The sequence below is a fragment of the Pezoporus wallicus genome, unplaced genomic scaffold (genome assembly GCF_028554395.1).
Source record: "Pezoporus wallicus isolate ANWC-B61680 ecotype Strahan unplaced genomic scaffold, APGP_CSIRO_Pwel_v1 scaffold_2146, whole genome shotgun sequence".
In the NCBI taxonomy this organism is placed as follows: Eukaryota; Metazoa; Chordata; class Aves; order Psittaciformes; family Psittacidae; genus Pezoporus; species Pezoporus wallicus.
In genome coordinates this window covers 1997324-2016878 of record NW_026639769.1, presented here as the reverse complement: position 1 = coordinate 2016878, position 19555 = coordinate 1997324, and the positions used below count along the sequence as shown (strand labels likewise).

Genomic DNA, 19555 nt, shown 5'->3' with positions numbered 1-19555 from the left:
CTGTTATGAAGCAATGCCAGGACTACTACTTTGGATGGCTGACAGAAGTTATTGTCCAGCTTATCAAACCAATTAGACTACGCTTATCTGAATTCCTGCAAACACAAAAATGGAAAATTCAGGCAGAATCTAAATCAAAATGTCCCTCAAGGAATGTTATAATTTTCCCATATACTGCTCCTGTTCTTATCCCATCAACACAGAATGCTTCTCAGGTTTAAAGTTGCTGCCAACCAAACTACTGCACTTCTGTACACCCACCAGCTAAGAAGCTGAATGGGATGTCTAATCAAGGCAGCTAAACTTTCCCATGCTGAAAGCTAACATGTGCACACATGGCTAACCTGCCAAATGCTATCCCACCAGAGGCCCAGGACAGACACAACTCGCCAGCACTCATAGACAATGAGTTATAGGGCTGCTCAGTTTACTGTAACACATGGAGCTACACAACATGCACCCAGAAAGACATTTGTTAGAAGAATACCAAAACCTGTGAATAATTTATTGCAGGTGAGAAGCTGGAAGGCAATTATTTGAATTCTATACAGTGAAGACATTCAATTTATGGGAAAAGAGTAGGCACTACATATGCCTGACCCAGCCAGACACAAGACAACTTGCACAGGGCCTGATTTAAGAACAGAAGTGCTGCATAATCCACATCTTCAGGCAGCTAAGAGATAAAACTCCAATACCACAGGTAGATACATGAAAACATGCCAGAAAAAAACACTGTAGTAAATTAACCTGGAGCTGTATTTGGACTACTTGAATTTCATTTCTGAGAATAAACCTTTAGGATGTATCTCCACCGCAACATATATAAATGCAGTTGAGCTTGCTTGCTACAGCATGTGCTAAAACATTTGTCTTAGTCTGTCTTTGCTTTTAATTACTAAAAAGGTGCCAACATGAAACCTTTTAGTAAGACATGTTCTTGCAAACAAGACCATGTCTTTAACTCAATGGACAGCTATGTTGCCACAGCTAATGCAAGACTTGCAAAGGCTATGCAGACTGGGGTCATGTTTTATTACTGCTGCATAGACTTGCCCTTAATTCTCAAGGGACTGACTGATGACAGATTATTTCTGTAATATACGTAAGTATAGTTTAGTGGAAACTCAAGTTTTCACATCCATATATTGAAATATTACATAAGTGTTTTTTTAGCTCTGGGCCAAAATGCAGAGTATCTTGCAAAAGCAACCTTAGCATTTTGCAAGTTGGAGATACTATGTCAAATCCAGTGAAGGCAAGGGACTGTCAAAGGTTACTACCTGTGACAGGCAGGCAAGCACATCACAGAAAGCAAGCACATGAACAAACAAGAAAATATTATTTCACATAGCCATTAGCTGCTGATTTCAGACAGGAGGCAAATGAACAATACAAGATGAATACAGCACTGCCATTCAACCCCTGAATGAGAGACCCCAGCAACAATGCAGGTAACACCATGCACTACGGCTGCTTTATCATGGACATTAGCACCACTGTCCTTGTCAGGGAGTAACTACAGCTCAGGCACTAACTAAACCTCCTGTAACGCAGTTTCCATTTTTTCCTTTAGGCATTGCAGGAAGAGAACTCAACTGCTGCAACCCAGAAGAACAACTTTCAAAACTTCTTTCTGCAGAAAATTTCCTTTTGTGGCAGCAGAGAATTCCCAGCAGCAGAATCCCAAAGGGCCCAAGCGCCAGATCACCTAGCCCTCAGCAGCACAACAAGGGGACTAAACAAGGTATAGCCCTGGGAAACACTTACTGGCACTAGGCAGGGCCTCTGTAGGTCACATGGTAACATATAATCACTTGAAAAGTGCTTCTTTCTTTTTATGGATCTGCTGAGAATTGCTCTGTTCTTTGGGTATAATAGCACTTTCGCCATAATCAGATCTTGTCAAGGTATATGCAATAAAAGAGACATTGAAGTATTACTGTCCCATCAGTTGTGTCTTCATGATTGCCTCCAATTACACGGCAAAAATTACCAGCACACGTATTTGAAATAATGCTTTTAATTTTCAATCAGATGTTCTGCAAGGAAACCTACCTCAGCAATGACTAATTGAGTATCTTGAGGAAGAAAATAAAAACCAAATTTTGACTCAATGGTGTTATTTAACAGCAGTGAAAGTACTTACCAGGTGGCCTATTAATGGCGAGGTTTCGGAAGTGACTGCCTTTGATCACCTCCACTGACAGCCGCCCTGTAGTGGCATTGTATGACAATCCCACAAGCAGCTCTGGCACCCCTCCATGCGACAGGGACTGTGTTGAAGAAGCACTATCGCTGTGAGAGACTGCTGACAGACTAAGCTGAGAGTCTGCACTCTGCAGGGAAAGAGCACTGAAAGACTCATCAGGACATTCAACACCACCCTCCCTTAATTTATATCTTTTACCCTTGTTTAGTAAGATCTTTCTTAAGAAATAACAATGACTAAGAATGAATTACGATGGGGCTCCAGCAGAATCAGAGCATCACTTTTACAAAAACACACCTCTGAACTTGCTCTTTAAAGATGAGGAACTCTGAGTAATGTGTTATCACTAGTGTAAATCAAAGCCTCTGAGATAAGTATACATCCTACAACATCAAACACACAGTAAATTCCCTTGACAATGTCTTTTGGATGGAATGCATTTTGCAGTTTGGGGTTTTCAGGTCATGTACAGTGAATTTTCTTTCTTTCTTTCTTTGTTACTATGATGCTCTCTCTATCCCACCCTACCCCCACCCCCCCCCCCTTCTGCTGGAAAATACACAGTTTATTGATTTCATGTGCACCACCTCCCACTGAGCTTTTTTTAGACAATGAATCATGACAGAACTCATCTATACAAATTGATTGGCAGAGCCAGAGCAAGATACAACTGTGATGTGCATGGAAGACTATAAAGCAGCACAACCAGTTCTTCCTCACAAGACCCACCCTTTTCACTTCCACCTCTCATGAAAAGGAACATTACTAGGCATTTCTGATAACATGTAAACTGCACAACACAGAAATCCACAAGCTAGGTGTTAGTGCCAAAAGAGGTAGCTCTTGCAGTGGTAGTAGTACAGATCCACCCACGTAACAGTGCACAAAAAACTACTGTCCTTGTTGAAATTAAGACATAATTAGCCTTGGTGGTTCCAGAACCAGCCTATTATTTCTGACTGACACAGCATTTGATGTGTTTATATGTAGTACCTCTACATGATTTTGTTTAAGTTTGCTAGCTGAGCCATTGTTAATAACACACAGCTTTGTGTGGGGAAGATATGGCCTTACCGATAAATTTTCAAGTGACAGTAGGACAGATCCACCAGTTTAACCCTAATAGCTCTGAATGAAAGGTGTCAGCACAGCTGGTCCCCATTCACCAGGTGAACAATTTTACAGAGTCCATGTTTCATCCATCAAACTTACACTCAAGTTACTCCTTGGCTCCAAGACCAGTGTCACTTTTGTTTCCCCTTCCTGGCTGATGTTGCTCAGGCAGAACAACTGCTCACCCATCATCTTCTCTCCAATCATCTTGTGCACCGCATAGAGTCGGAAACGAATGCCATGGCTGCTTAACTCCTCTGGCTCCAGTTTATTGAAGGTAATTTTATCCTTGAACATGGGGATCGGTCCCCTCTGAACACTTGTCTTACCCCTCTGTTTCTTGCTAGGCATCAGCACTGTGTGCACTTGCCAGGTGTTCACTCCACTGCGGTCTTTGTCTGGGATACCCCTTGCTTCTAAGACAGTAACTACTAACTTTTGACTTGAGGCTTTATAGTTGAAGAGGATGTCTAAATCACCACATTTACAGATGGGCTCATGAGCACTATGATGAGCTGGTATGCTATTCACTTCAGTATGTTCCTGCAAAGAGAAGGAAGAAGTAAAAGCCCCATTGAAGTTCAACTGCTTCTGTGATCCCTACTCTATTTAAAAGAAATTGTTCTCCTCACTTGTGCTTGCAAGTGCAGGCAGTTGCTCTGCAAAATAAGGATCCCACTGTTTCTAAAAGGCCAGGGATAGTTAATTGCCTCATTCTGTGTACTATTCCTCATACAATCTAGTAAGCAACAGCACTTGTTGAAGCATTTCCAAAGAAAAGTTTCATCGATATTTAAATGTTTTGCAGAAGATTTAATTTGGCAAAAATTCTAGAAAAAAAATAAAAAAAAACAACAAAACAAAACAAAAAAAACCCTCAGTTTTGAGATATTAATAATTAATCCTGAGACATTTAGGTTTAGTTTTATTAACCTCCCCCAGCTTCATCTATTACTTCGAATATACACTGGAATTCTTTCAAAACTGATTTTTTTCCATTACTAAAATCAAACAATTCAGTCAAATCTGCTAAATTTTTAGATATTTTGTTACACTGGAAAATAAAACAAAAATTAAGCACTGCTTTTGAGTTGAAGGGAGGGGAAATCAAGATGTCAGAATTTCTTGCAGAATAGAAATTCCATTTCTAGATGCTGCCTTATAATTCAATAGCTTTTCTACAGCTAAAGCAACAATAATCAAGAAAAACAGTCTGATTAAATACATATTTACTCTTTATTCTCTTTTTAAATCTCCCAAAGAAAAGCATCTGTTCCTTCAGTTCAGATACTAATACATTTGGAATAAAAATTCAAAATAAATAATCAAAACATGCTGAAACCAATTCACACACAATCTTTTATCTACTTTTAAAACAAGAACCATCTTGATAAAACAAGATAAAAAACACCTCACCTTACCTTTTGATGAGTAGGCGTGTGCATTTCTGTTCAAAACTACTTTTTTATCTTAGAGCTAGAATGTGCTTCATGTGATAAAGTGGTTGCTATAGTGATCAATGACTTGTATTTAAACATGAGTATACACTGTACTAGGGAAAGATTTTCAGTTAATAGCCAGAAGGTGAATTAGGGCCTGTCACTAGCAGTCTGAGTCACCCTCCTCCTCAAACATTTATCTTCTTTCACATTTCAAGTAACACTTCAACATCTTATTGTTTAGAGTACAGATCAGGAATCTTATTGTTAAGAGTACAGATGATGGGCCACAGGACTTCTGACGTAATTCCCTTCACAAGCGTCTAGGGTGGCATGTCTCCCAAACAAGACCTTGGACAAACCTCAAAAATTTTATCTACTTGCTGTCAATCTACTTTTTGAGTGCTCGAGTTCATCTGCCATGATGTGCAATGTTCCAGCTTTTCATATGTGCTTAAGATTCATATATACGAATACAAAAGTCCATGCGTGCATATTAGTGATGGAGACCTGCTGCCATATGACTTGAGGAAGCAATGCCCAATGATATCCAACGCTTGGATAGCACACAAAATTACTTGGTTGCCCATAAAAATGCCTTTCTGCATGAACAGCAGGCTGCAAAGACAAAAATGCAAGGCAGGCCAGCTTGCATGGAGAGACTGTGATGTTATGTAAATGCTAAGTGCTGCTGTGTAGCTGTCAAGTTATTTCTGTCTGGCTGATGAAATAATATCTAAGAAGGAAATGTAACGGGATTGCACTTGACTCATGTTCCACATGTTCACCCCTCCCTACTTTCATCTGTGCATTTGCTATTGAGAAGACGGAATCAAGACATTTAAGAACTGCGGCTAAAGTGAGGAGATAACTGTGCCTGCCGCATAACTGCTTTCATCAACATGCCTGAGCTGGAGAATGCAAATTCATCATAAACCCACAGGTACAAAGACTGAAGCACAACAGGGCTGAGTATCTCATCTCCTGGCAGCACGTAGAGTAGACTGAAGATCAGTTATCACCTAGCTTTTGACAGAAAAACTAGAAAGAATCTGGATTTCAGGAGATTTCTGTGTGTGCTACTACAGCTCTGGCCACATCCACTGCAGAGAAAACAGCATGAACTGGAGGCAGAGAGGGAAAGAGAAATGACAGATTCTGTGGCACTGACCTTTCTGTGGGCAGCCAAGCTTTAGAGACACCACGGCCTGGTCCTATCAGACTATTTGGGACTCACCCCTGTACAGGTTTTCAGCACGTAAAGCTTACAGATGCTCTATTATCTTTCTGTGGAAGTCACTAACAGAATTCCCCTCAGCTTTCAGAGCTGGGCTGGGGCTGTCCTTTCATGAAAATATCGGTTATACAGACATTTAAACTGGAATACAAGGAAAGTGTGGGTTTTAGGTATGTCATCCAAATTTCTTTCTTCCTCTTTTCTCAGCACAGCTGTTGAGACGTCAAGCCAAGTATACAGATTGATACTGTATGTCTAACCCAGTTGTCCAGTACAGCCAATATCCACTTCATGAGGTAAAATAAGCATCTGCCAGAGAAACCTGAAGGAGTTCCATGGACAAGGCTTAAAATAGTACTTGTGGTTGCACTGCAGGGGCATAAAATTATCATTTTGTTTCTAAAGAGAGGTCCTTTGAGTGGAGCATAACAGTGCTTGGACATTTCTGGCATGTCAGAACATTTAGTTCCTGCAATAAAGTCTTTCATTAATCCACACAATACCTTTGGATGAGAAGCTGCTTGTAGTACATAAACTGGGACTTAGTCATACCTGCCCCCTGATTCTATAATCATTCTTTGCATTTTTAAAATGTAGATACCAGGAGCAAAACAAGACATGTATTCCAAAGAAATACAAGAGGACACTGGAGACGTTGCAGCACGTAAACCATGGCAATGTACATCAAACGCTGAAAAGGAGAAATGAGCCTCAGAAGGGCAGACAAACAGTGTGTTTCAGAGGCACACAGCAAAGAGAGGACAGAGCTGCCAGTGCACGGAGTTCCCATGTGTAGCGTAGTATTTTGGGGAACTGGATTGTACAGCAAATCAAAATCTGTTCAAAACTCCTCTTAGGGCTGCAGCATATGCACCAAGAACTGCTTTCCATCTCTTTAACTTGCTGCAGGCAGCATGCTCTGAGGAAAAGAACCTTTCCCTCAAAGCCTTGTTCCTCAGAGTTTGATGGCAGTATTCATTCCACAGCTGAAGAACAGTCCCTTATAACTCAGGCTGAAGATGTGACCTTTGTGCTGTTCTTTTAATATATCTGATGCAGGCTGATTTTTTTTTTTTTCAAGAAATTTAATCTTGTGGTAAAGTAATAATGAAAACCCACACGTGACACTGAAAAAATAGGAGAGAAAATGGAGATGCTAAGTCATCAGGTGCTTACAATGCCTTAAAATCTGTAATGCTTTCTTAAGTCTTCAAATTATAGGGGCAGAGCTAAGGAAAAGCAGAGGAGCTCCAACCTCAGGCTCTCTCCTTCCCTGGAAGGATGCCTAGTATCAATGGGGACCAGAGTTTTGATCACTCGGCTATGTCATGGGCCACCCTCACCAGCTGCCTTCAGCTTTCCAGATGCGTCCACTGCCTAAGCCATAGAAACTACCTGGAAAAAGAGGCACAGGTCTGACCCAGCGACCATACACCAGGTCCCTAGACACTCACCCTGCACATACAGCCAATAACAAAGCTCTGGGCTGCTTCTCTGAATGAGTGTTAGTAGCAAGAGATAAAATACCAGAAAAAGGGAAAACATGTAGAGAGGAGCATATGTTCATGCACACATGCACAGGGAAGTACCACTACCGTATTCTGTGCTGACCAATTTTTCACTTCATTTCTCCTCTAATATTTTTTGGCCCCCAATACTCTTTGAAAGCTTATGCTGTGGGTAATACATGACAATTCACCATACCTTGGGGTTCCAAGGCGATGACCTGTCAGTAGCATCACTTACTTCAAAGCCCTGGTTGGTATCCACTTCCAAATGTCCTTCTGTGGCTTGCGGCCTAATGGCATCAGCAATACTGGACTCCATCCTAGGCTCTTCATGCTGCCCCATGCCCCTACTCTCAGTTGTTGCTCTTGAATCAACAGATAAATGGTCATCTTCACCATAGGATAGGCTGTCTTGGTAACTCAGCTGGCTTAGTCCATCCAGACCTAATAATTTTCAAAATAAAATAATTTCAGAGGGATTAGAAGAAATTTCTCTCTCTCCACCTCCCAAAATGTGCTTTTCTCTCTTTTCCTCTCTTTTGCACTCATCTCCAGTGCATGCAAGACAGTTTCTACCTCTGTGTACTGCAGCACTGAACTTATAAAACACCATAGCCTGTATAAATCACTCAGTGGAGTGGACATGGCTGTTTCTCACCCCATCCTGAACTGAGAAACCGTCTGCCTTTACTTGAAGAAGTTAACCAACAAATGTAATTATCAATTGAGGTTTTGGGATATTGAAGTGCCTTGGGGCTGCCTTGCAGCCCCAAAGCAACTGTTTCCATGAAAACACAGGTCAGACAAAAAACAGAAAGGCACAGCACAGGCCTGATGAACAGGTATCAGCAATTTGCTTCTATGCAGGAGGAGAAGGAGGAGGAAACAACAGGAGTTAGCATTGCCCCAAGCAGGTGGTGCTGGTAGGGAAAGGAGTTTCATAACAGGGTACCACCACAACCCTACTACCCATCCCCAGGAACTTGGGAGAACATGACCAGTCCCACAAGCCAGCTAGGAATCTCCAAATCCCATACTGGGGCTATACGGTCTAAAGAGAGACTGGGGGGAGATGTGTTCCCTCATTTCCTGCCTGCTTTCGTTAGTTAAAAGTTATCTGATCCTACACACTTCCTCCATGGGCTAAAGGTTTATCAATGAGAACAAAATAGTTTTCTCTGGTTAGAGTACAGTATCCTCTTTCCCACAGAAGTCTCTACTGTGAACACAGAGCATTTACTTGAAGGTATCAGCGAGAGCTCTCTGGTTGGACTGACACAGATAATTACATGTGAGGGACATAGATGAAAAAAAATCATGATTTGGCCTTGAATGTGTTCTGCAAGAACTTTCAGAAGAAAAACAGGGACTTTCCTCCTCTTTATGCATCTGATGCCAGGCCTTGCTTTTGCTTTGTCTCCCCTTCTTTCAAATAAGCAAGGAGCATTTACAGTGAAAGAAAATAAGTTGTGCTCCCAGACTGCTGACAATACTAATGAAAACAGAATGCCTTCCTTTGCAAACACAACTATTTGTGGTTTAGAGTGGTTGAGATTGGAAGGAACCTCTGGAGGTCATCTTGTCCACCCCCAGCCCAAGCAGGGCCACCTGCTTGCTTGTCCTCAAACCTGCAGGTTTGTTCTCAAGAAGGTCATCACTACAGAACAATCATATTTTTCAAAATTGGTCTCCAACTCTCATCTTTTAAAATAATATTAATTACTGTGTTTAACAGAAAATTAGTAATTTGCTTTGGTTTAGATGAATCCATGTTTTCATTCCCAGCTGATAAATGATACAGGGAACCTGGTGAAAACTGACACAGAGAAAGCTGAGGTATTTAACAACTTCTTTGCCTCAGTTTTTACCTGCAATTGCTTGTTCCATATCTCTCGAGTTCCCTGAATCTCAAGGCAGGGACTGGAGGAATGAAGTCCCACCCATCACAGAAGATGATCAGGTTTGAGATCCTCTGAGGGACCTGAACATATACAAGTCATAGAACAGAATCACAGAATAGTGAGGGTTGGAAAGGACCTTAAGATCATCTAGTTCTAACCCCACTGCCATGGGCAGGGACACCTCACACTAAACCATGTCACCCAAGGTTCTGTCCAACTGGGCCTTGAACACCACCAGGGATGGAGCATTCACAACTTCCCTGGGCAACCCATTCCAGTGCCTCACCACCCTGACACTAAAGAACTTCTTCCTTATATCCAATCTAAACTTCCCCTATGTAAGTTTTAACCCTATGTAAGTTTTAAAACTTTCATTAGAGCCTGTCACTACAGTCCCTAATGAAGAGTCCCTCCCCAGCATCCCTATAGGCCCCCCTTCAGATATTGGAAGGCTGCTATGAGGTCTCCACGCAGCCTTCTCTTCTCCAGGCTGAGCAGCCCCAACTTCCTCAGCCTATCTTCATACAGGAGGTGCTTCAGCCTCCTGATCATCCTCATGGCCCTCCTCTGGACTTGTTCCAACAGTTCCATGTCCTTTTTATGTTGAGGACACCAGAACTGCACACAATACTCCAGGTGAGGTCTCACAAGAGCAGAGGAAAGAGGCAGGATCACCTCCTTCGACCTGCTGGTCATGCTCCTTTTGATGCAGCCCAGGATATGGTTGGCTTTCTGGGCTGCGAGCGCACACTGAAGCTGGCTCATGTTCATTTTCTCATTGACCAACACTTCCAAGTCCTTCTCTGCAGGGCTGCTCTGAATCTCTTCTCTGCCCAACCTGTAGCTGTGCCTGGGATTACTCTGACCCAGGTGTAGGACCTTGCACTTGTCATGGTTAAACATCATAAGGCTGGCATTAGCCCACCTAACAAGTGTGTCAAGGTCCCTCTGGATGGCATTCCTTCCCTCCAGCGTATCAACTGAGCCACACATCTTGGTGTCATTGGCAAACTTGCTGAGGGCGCACTCAATCCCACTGTCCATGTCAGCAACAAAGATGTTGAACAAGACCCGTCCCAACATCGATCCCTGAGGGACACCACTCATTACTGGTCTCCAGCTGGACATTGAGCCATTGACCACAACTCTGTGTGAGGCAAAGTCCATGGGACCTGGTGAGATGCATCCCAGAGTTCTGAGGGAATTGGTTGATGTAGTTGCTAGGCTGCTCTCCATTATACATGAAAAGTCATGCCAGTCAGGTGAAGACACCAGTGACCAAAAACGGGGAACTTCACACTCATTCTTTAAAAGAGTAAAAAGCAGGACCCTCGGAACTACCAGTCAGCCTCATCTCTGTGCCCAGTAGGGTCATGGAACAGGTCTTTCCTGGAAGATGTCCAGGAATACGGATGACAGAAAGGTGATTAGACACAGCCTATATCGCATCACAGAGGGCAAACCCTACCTGAGTAATCTGGTGGCCACCTGTGCTGGACTGACTGCGTTGGTGGATAAGAGAAGACCAAAAGATGTCATCCAACTTAACTTCTGTAAGGCCTTTGACATGGCCCTACACAATATCCTCAATGTCCAATCAGAGATCAGCAAAAGCGGTGTACCTCAGCAGTCTATACTGAGATCAGTACTGTTCAGAATCTTTACTAATGACATAGAGGGATTGAGTGCACCTTCAACAAGTTTGCAGATAACATCAAGCTGAGTGGCACACTTGATGCACTTGGGGGAAGGAATGCCATCCAGAGGTACTTTGACAGGCATTAGAAGTGGGCCAATATCAACCTCATGAAGTTCAACAAGGCCAAGTACAAAATCCCATGTATGGGTCAGTATCAGTACAGTACAGGCTGGAGGATGAAGGGATTAAGAGCAGCCCTGCAGAAACCTCATCAGTAAATATAATGTTTCTGATGCATACCCACTCCACAAAAAAAAAAAAAGAAGGGAAAAAACAAAACAAAAAACACAAACAAACAAACAAACAAAAACACTAAGGCCCCAACCCAAAACAACAAAGGGAATGGGGATTATACACAGGAAAAGTTTCCTGGAAGTGTGCAGAAATCCCTGCCCCCTTGACTGCTCTTTCAATTTAACAGCTCAGAGATTAGGAGAATAACTTTATCCCCTTTCTTCACCTATGAATGTTCTCACATCCTCCCTCCCAGTAAAATGCATCAAGCATGGGCACTTCAACAGAGAAGTCTAAGAGCACCTTGCAGCTTTGTAATTATGTGTACATATTACATATGTAATTATGGTCCTCTTCTGAGACATGGGAAATGATCCTTCAGAAGGAAAAAGGAATCCAAATTCAGATCTCCCTGTGCTCTTCTCACTCCCTTCTGAAATGCAAAGCCCACCTCTTCTCCTCATGCTCCCCTGGCAGACCTAGTACTGAAACCAAGAGCCCTCATTGTCTCAACACACCCATGAGCTGAAACTCTTGAGTAAGGGCAGAAAGCAGTTTGATTTTTTTTTTTATTACTCCCATTCTTCTCTACAAAATCAGAAAATAGAAAGAAGTAAACACAAGAACGTAAGCAAGAAATAAAATAACAGAAATTTCACAAATTTACTGAGACTGAATGGGTACAGGCACTCCTTAAGGCATTTAATTAGCAAGCCAATGTCTAATACACATTTTAAACAGCGGGTCATCCATCAAAGCACACACCACACAGCAGGCTTTCAGAATAAAATGCTACTGTAGTAAGAAATTATCCTCACACAATTGTCTTGTGGTTTTGACTCCTGCTGGGATAATATCTGGATCAATAATAGAGGAATTTACAAAAACTACATTAAAGCCATAAAAGGCTATTCATAACAGGAGAACTCCAGAAACATATTAATAGAGCAAGCCATCTCCCTAAGACTTGGGCACAAAATGCGTTAGGAAAGCAAATGTAGTATTCAGGGAAAGGAACAGAAAAGGTGATTCACCAAAACCATTCAATAAAACAGTCTTTTTCTTTAAAGTAGTTTGGTAAGAGATAATCACTTACAAGTATCAGTATTATAGGATCATTACAGGTAATAACCCAACTATACAGACTAGAACAACTACACCTCTCCAATTACATCCGTTCTAACATTATATTCCACCAAAAAATGGTGAAAACAAAAGTTCTTCATGTAAAGGAAAAGGTCAGAGCAGTAAAATGCCTGTAATTTACCTGAGAGATCTTTAAGGAATAAAATGTCGAATGTCTTATGTATACCTGACATGAATAAACAGTACAGCGTCAGGAATACACATTGAGACAGCATTATCTATTTCAAATTTAATTAGCCAAAAGTCCCCACAGAGCAATAGCAGTCAATTCTAAAATTAAGTGTAGATAGTACTTTATACTAAAAGAATGTGATTTGATTTTCTTTTTCTCAGTCCTGCCTCCCAACCTTTCCCTGTTGTGTCACACATGTCCACAGGCCAGGAAAGAGGCAAGGGGAATACTGAGGAGCAGAAATCACCAATAAGTCAGGAAAGTCTGCATTCAGGGTTGGAGAACTGGCTATGAAGAAACTGAAGAAAATGATGAGCATCGCCTCCAAACAGAACACAAAGGCACTGGCACACGGAAGCATCTCTCCAAAAACACAGGAAAGCTCAGCACATCAAACATTGAAAATCAGGCTGAAAAATGTCCCCTCACATCTGCAGGTAAGTGGCCTGGTTAACCTACAGTATCTTTCTTCTTTTTCAGTGATACACAATCTCTCAGTTCTATGAGGAGTTACAATGGGCCAAAGAAAAGTCCTGAGAGGCCTTATCACTTCCTAAAACACACTGCCAGAGTTAAAAGATGGAGTGCAATAGATCTTGTTAAATTAACACCACACAGTTCATTGACCAGCAAGAAACACTGAGATGAAGAGTACCATGTACGCCTCTTACCTGTGCTGACCAAGGTGATGTTTGCTTTGTGGATTGCAATGAATCCCTGTGCTTTTCCAAGAAAAAGTAAGTCTTTTGTTTGTGATTTTCCAAAATGAAAGAAATTGGATCCTTTCTTCTAGACTGTATGGAAACTGTACATAAACACATGCTGCAGTTTAAAGCCTGTTTAAATATGGATCAGAGGAGGGAAGGATTTCAGTATGGATCTAGGTACTTCTGGTCTATTAACAGTGATTTTCAAATCTCTTTTCCTGAAAGACAGTAACAGCAGCAGAGAGATGAGTCTGTGGGACTGAGGCATATTTGTCCTCATGCAGCACTAATCCTCTGGCCTGGTTTTTGGTACAGTCCCAGCTCCAAATCACTGTATGGTATGCCATTGCTATATGCTCCCTTATACTGAACCAAATCAGATGCAGGGAGACAAAGCAGTGCTCCTGCCCCTGGATATTTTGAGATTAGCCATCAAAAAGTGATAAAAAACTTCCTAGAAGAGCCTCAAAGGAGCAGAATTATTATCTAATTACAATAAATCTAAACAAAAATGCCTTGTAAATTTTAGGGGTTAAAGAGAAAAAGGATCTTAAAATTTCAAGTGACATTTTGCAATCAGGCCAAGATTGTTTAATTTACCACATGCTGGGTAATGCCTGAGAAGACTCCATGTTTCCATAACTAAAATAGGCTCTTTATTAACAGGGTGATTTGCAGAGAGGCTGTGGGCAGAGCTGGCATTCAAACCATTCAGCTCCTCAAGAGCATCCTCCAAACACTTCCTTCCTGCAGTGAGTACTCCTCTTTCCAAGCTTTATTCAGTTTACTACAGAGAGGTGAAAGTTAAAGCTAAATGAGTCCAAAGAGCAGACTGCCATGACACTGATAACAGAAACAGAGGGTCAGGAAAATCTCATGTAAGAAAATCTCACGATGTGAGAAAACTTTGCCGTATGTCAAGGCGGAGAGAAGCTATTCAGGGCTCTCCGAGATGCTCAACTTCACTGCATGCCTAAATTTGTTACAAAGTTCTGATTCTGAGAGAAAACTACCAGCTACATGAGGGAAAGGTCTGGTAAGAGAACACAACGAGAAGAGAAGTGTTGGGCAGAGTCCAAAGGTCTGAAAGTGCCAGGAGCCTTGGCATTTTCAAAAGATCCTTCATCCCTCTCACCCAGAAAGGACCAGAGGGCATGCTCAGCTGAAACAGTGTTTGATATACCCTCAGGGCACAATGATGGCTTTATACCCACATACCTGTCTGGATTTTGAGATCGCGCTAGGGGCCAAAATGGACTCTCACACAAATGGAGTTCTCAGACCAGCAACTGGAGCAGCAGGCTGTGGGGTTATCTAGGATTTACCCCAACCATTCAGCTTTCCTCCCAAACATGTCTTACCGGCAGCCGTGGGTGTGTGCAATTATTGGCTGTACACCCAGTAACAGCAGCTCTACATGCCTCAAGCCTCTCTGGGTTTGAAGGAGACCTGACATACCCAAGGATTAGTTGGGCACTTGTTCATAACAAAGGATCTAATCTTGAGCTTATTTAAGAACAAGGCAGAGTGCCTAATATCTTAGTGGAAGTAAGCTTCAACATCTGGTTTCATCTAGTTTCTGAACAGCTATTTCAACAATATCAATATTACCTCTGAAAAGAAAATTAAGAAGAACTCTGCATCATATTATGTCAGAAGAAGAGTTCAATGGAGAGGCATCTTTTTAAAAGATCGCTCTAATCAGATGGTGCAAGAAAATCAAGCAATTATATTTCAAAATTAAAACATCCTACAGAATTAGAAACAAAGGGCACTTTCATGACTCTTCCCTCTAATAAAATTCTCCAGATTTTAGAATGTGTTCAGGCCAATTTTCTAAGTAGCTATGTTCTCAAATGCATTTCATCTCTGTTTGTATAAAAGAGTCATTACATTAGTCCATATAAGATCATAAAAGTCTTCCCTTCTGTGCCATAAATTTTAGTTTCTGTCATTGCCTGACATTTGGCATATGTGCTGGCAAATGATACAGCATAATTCACTGTTCACCTTGTGTTTGCAAAGCTGTTACAAAAGGAGACATTCAACTTCTGCTAAAAGGCTTGCTAAAGAAATTACTTGTGTGGCACAGATCAAAAACAATTAGAACAAAGTCCTGCAGTCTTTACTGTGGCAAAATTTGTGATAAAATCCATGAAAATTCTAGTTGATTAGGAGACAGAATTCAAAAGCAATATACAGTTAATGGAAAGACCTTCATGAACTTCAGTAGGACATGGATCCAGACTTTTCCCTCTAACCATTTTAAAAACGAGCTGCAGGTAACCAGTAAGGAAACCAAGTAAGAGAGAAAGCAAGATTGAGGACTTGCTCTCCACAACAAAAGAACCTCTCCATGCTGAGGCTCTTAGAGTCTTAAGACTCCAACTTCTTAAACCTTACTGCATGCAAACAGTACCTTTGAATTCAGATACCTGTGTACCATACTCCTCATGTCTGGAGAGCAAACAGCTGAATTTGGGTCTATGGTCCACCCCTGCTGGTGTTGCTTTTTCAGATGCTTCTGACCAAAAACTTTTGTTAGCATGACACAGAGATATCAAACTGCTTAATCACGTCATCATTGCTGCCTGGAGGTGCTGTCTATTCTTCATCCTCCCTGTAACTGTTTACTGGCAAAAAAATCATAACTCTGGCTTTAGACTGTCTTCTGCCCTTAGTCAAGAAGCCAGAAGACACAGGACATTCCTAGCTCTCAGAAGGACCTTCCAGGAAGAAAAAGGGGATCAAGGGTTCAGGGAGGATTTGGGAATGAACTTGAGAATCACCTGCTTCTTCAAACCTCTGTAAAGCCTGTGAATTTCATATTGTATCAGCAGCATTTATATATTATTAGACCTCCCCCAAATCTGCATGTGACTCTATTGTTTTTTTATTAAGGTGTTTGACAGAGTAGAACACTAAGACACAACACAGAGGACCACTTGTAAAATCACTAGCATGTGCAAAGACAAAGTAGTAAGCAAAGTACTTGAAAACTTTTTCATGTTTCCAGGCCTCTGCAGTTCCTGCTAAGGTGGAGAGGGAACTTCTTTTGTGCAGAAAAAGTAACTCAGACATAACCTGCTCTGGGTTAATACCAGGAACACATAATTACGGCACTTGGCTAACAGGCACTGCTGACTCCATCTGCCAGCAGCAGAGGAACTCAGGAGACCAATGTAAATTATAACCTTTAAAAGTGAAGATACGCATTTGAGCATGTCCCTGTGAGTGCCCTTCCCCTCCTGTTACCAACACGTGCTTTGAATATGAGATGACTGCACCCTCATTAGTATGTGAATATCTGCCAGATGGGTGAAGGAGGGTTCAATACATACTATATACACTTGGCCTTGCTTTATCAGGATGAAAACGCAGAGGCATTTTGCTGATCTCCCTGCTATCAGCATCAGGGAAGTGCAACAGCAGGACATTTTGATCCACTGACAGCACAGAGAAAGGAACAGTGGGGACAAAGGGCAGTAGGTGTGTACATGCATGTTTGTGTGTGAACAAGCCACCTGTCGAGTGTGGTTGGTGCAATGCCTGCTCTTGAGTATGGACTGTACGATATGGTTGCCAAGACTCACTGATAATCACTATGGTAAACCCAAGCAGCTGAAATACAGGACATTGCAGATGAATGGGTGGAGGGCAGCTTTCTCAGTGACACTGCCTGGTTTGGGAGGGAAAGCATGCTTTTTCACCTCAAATTTCACACCAGCCATACAGCTAGAGGTGGGGAAACTGGATCCCAGTTTTACACACTGTGTTAGGGCTATTAAAAATCTGTAGCATAAACTTAATGACAACTGCTGTCACTGCTCCATAAATTTATCTGCTGCTGCACAGAAGACAGCACTCAGCTCCGCAGGCAGAGAGGACAAAACAAGGAAGCTGGCAGTACCAGAACAAACCGCTCCCACCACCATCCCAGCAGGAGCTGGCTTCTTCCATGCTGCCACGCTGGTAGACTTGACCCTCTGGTCTGATTTGCCACAGTTTGACAATAAGTTTGCTGTTCCTTCTAGAAAATTGTTCTCAACCGGAGGAAAAAGCTAACAGTTCCTAACTTTTAGACATTAGTTTGTAAATGATCAGTGACCAGCTATCACAAAAAATCGATTATTTTTATATAAGCTGTTAAAAAGAAGTTTCTTTGAAATTTTTTTAAGAATTATTTCAAGCTGTATAAACCCTATAGCCTAAATGTGCTATGATCTATTCAGATAAACCAATACACACAAAACTCTTCAACCGTGTCAGTTCAACATGAGCATCTACCTAAAGCTCATGCAACTTCTACAGGATTATTTTAAATGCTCAGCAAATGCTGTTAAGTCCTATTTATATGTGTAGAACTTTTGGCTATTTATGGTAAATAAAAATTATTCTACTTAAAATGAAGTCCACTTTTCACTCAAACAGCTTAACAAAAAATCCTGAGTAAAACATCATCCTTAGTAATTAAGCCATATCTTCCACCATTTTCTAAACCAACCATAACACTATAAACCTGGATATGTGGACATGAGGCTGTATACCTGATGTGCTTTAATGTAGTGTGCAGTTCTGGTTACTACAAGAAATTTCACAAAGGCCATGTGGATGAGCACTCCTGGACTGTTCCTGTGAGGACAACCCCTGGATGACCTGCATGCATGCAACTCCCTGCAAAAGAGAGCAGAGCCCATTTTCTGAGACAGAATAGGAAAGGTGAAGGGATGGAGGGGAAGAGTTTGGCCTGGTTTGATATATTATTGGACACTTGACTTTGATTTTAACTTTACTAACACCCAAAGCATGACTTCATCACTTGCTATAACACTGGATGCTATTTTTTACTGGCATCCAGGCAAATTAAATGCCGACACTGGACAATCTGTATCAAACGCTCGATACGTCTGCTGTTGAATCTCCACCTGAGCAGCAGACAGCTCCATGTCAACTTAATATCTCTGTATTAATAAAACTAACTTTACCCAAGGGAGAGAAAAATGTTCACCATTCAAATATACAAGTGTCCTGATTAGGAAAGGACAAGGGGGAAACATTTTCTGTATCACCATGGAAACTGAAATAAAGGACCCATAATTACAATCTAAATTCTGGAAAGATAATGAATACAGCTTGAGATCTGCAGATGTTGCATAGCATATACATATTTCTAGCAACTTCAACTCAATTACCCCTATGCAGCATCTGGTTTACAAATCAACTTCCCACCACTCATAAGGAAGCATGTGGGATTTTTTTTCTGTAGAGGAGATAGTGGGGGAGGAAGGAGGGTGATCTCTTTTTCATGAAAGATATTTCAAACTACCACTATTTATTCAGAAATCTCAAACACTCAATCAGTCACAAAGTAAGCTCACAGGCATCCAAACACATGAAGCTAAAATGCATAAAATAAATAATTCAAGAATTCTCCACAGTGTTACCAAGTATAAAGAATAACTTATCATTTGTTCAAAGCTTATCCAAGAAAAAAAAGAAAAAAGAAAAAGAACAAAATACATAGTGTAGGTGTAAAATATAGATGTACTGCATGTGTCCTGTCTGCCTGCATGTCAAAACCCCAGCAATAACAAACAGCAGTCATTTTGGATGAACAATGAAAAGTTTGCAAATGCCAAGTCTCTGCTTTTCCTACACATTTAATGCTGCCCTTGTGTGCCCACTTTCTTCTTAAAGATTTTGATTCTGTTTCACAGAAGTCAGGGACATCATCACCAAGCCCTGAAGGAAGCAGAAGTACTAAACAAAAAAATCTATTTGACCATGTAACCAAAGACAATATCAGTACCTCTCCTCTATGCATAAGGCATATACTTGGAGCATCCCAGGAGCACTCTGTGGTGTGTTCTTTGCTATTACAGAAGCAGTCACATAGGCTTAGCCTTAAAATTTTCATGATCAGGATGACAGAGAGAAACAGTGATCTGCAACAGCTCCCAAATCAGCAATACCCAGAACACCCAATGCACATAGAAAGAAAAGGGCTTTTCTTCTGAACAACTGGAAAGGTCTGCTGCAAACAAGGGACTTGTTAAAGCTTCTCAGGAAAAAATAAGAAACATTTTGTAAAGGAAACATGCAGCAACACATGTGGAGTTGCTACTACCAATTCCTACGCAACAACAGCTCTGATTTGCACTATCTTCAATCTGGAATATTCTTGCCT

General features: G+C 41.4%; 1 protein-coding gene across 1 annotated transcript in view; it reads right to left on the bottom strand.

Annotated features, from left to right (window-relative positions):
• The window catches only part of SYT16 (synaptotagmin 16), a 70943-nt gene that overhangs the window by 12145 nt on the left and 39243 nt on the right, over positions 1-19555 (bottom strand). The window contains exons 5-7 of the mRNA XM_057416087.1: positions 7706-7953; positions 3425-3868; positions 2150-2339 (exon numbers count right to left, since the gene is read on the bottom strand). Coding sequence (XP_057272070.1) covers positions 2150-2339; positions 3425-3868; positions 7706-7953 — 882 coding nt within the window. The remainder of the gene's footprint in view (positions 1-2149; positions 2340-3424; positions 3869-7705; positions 7954-19555) is intronic.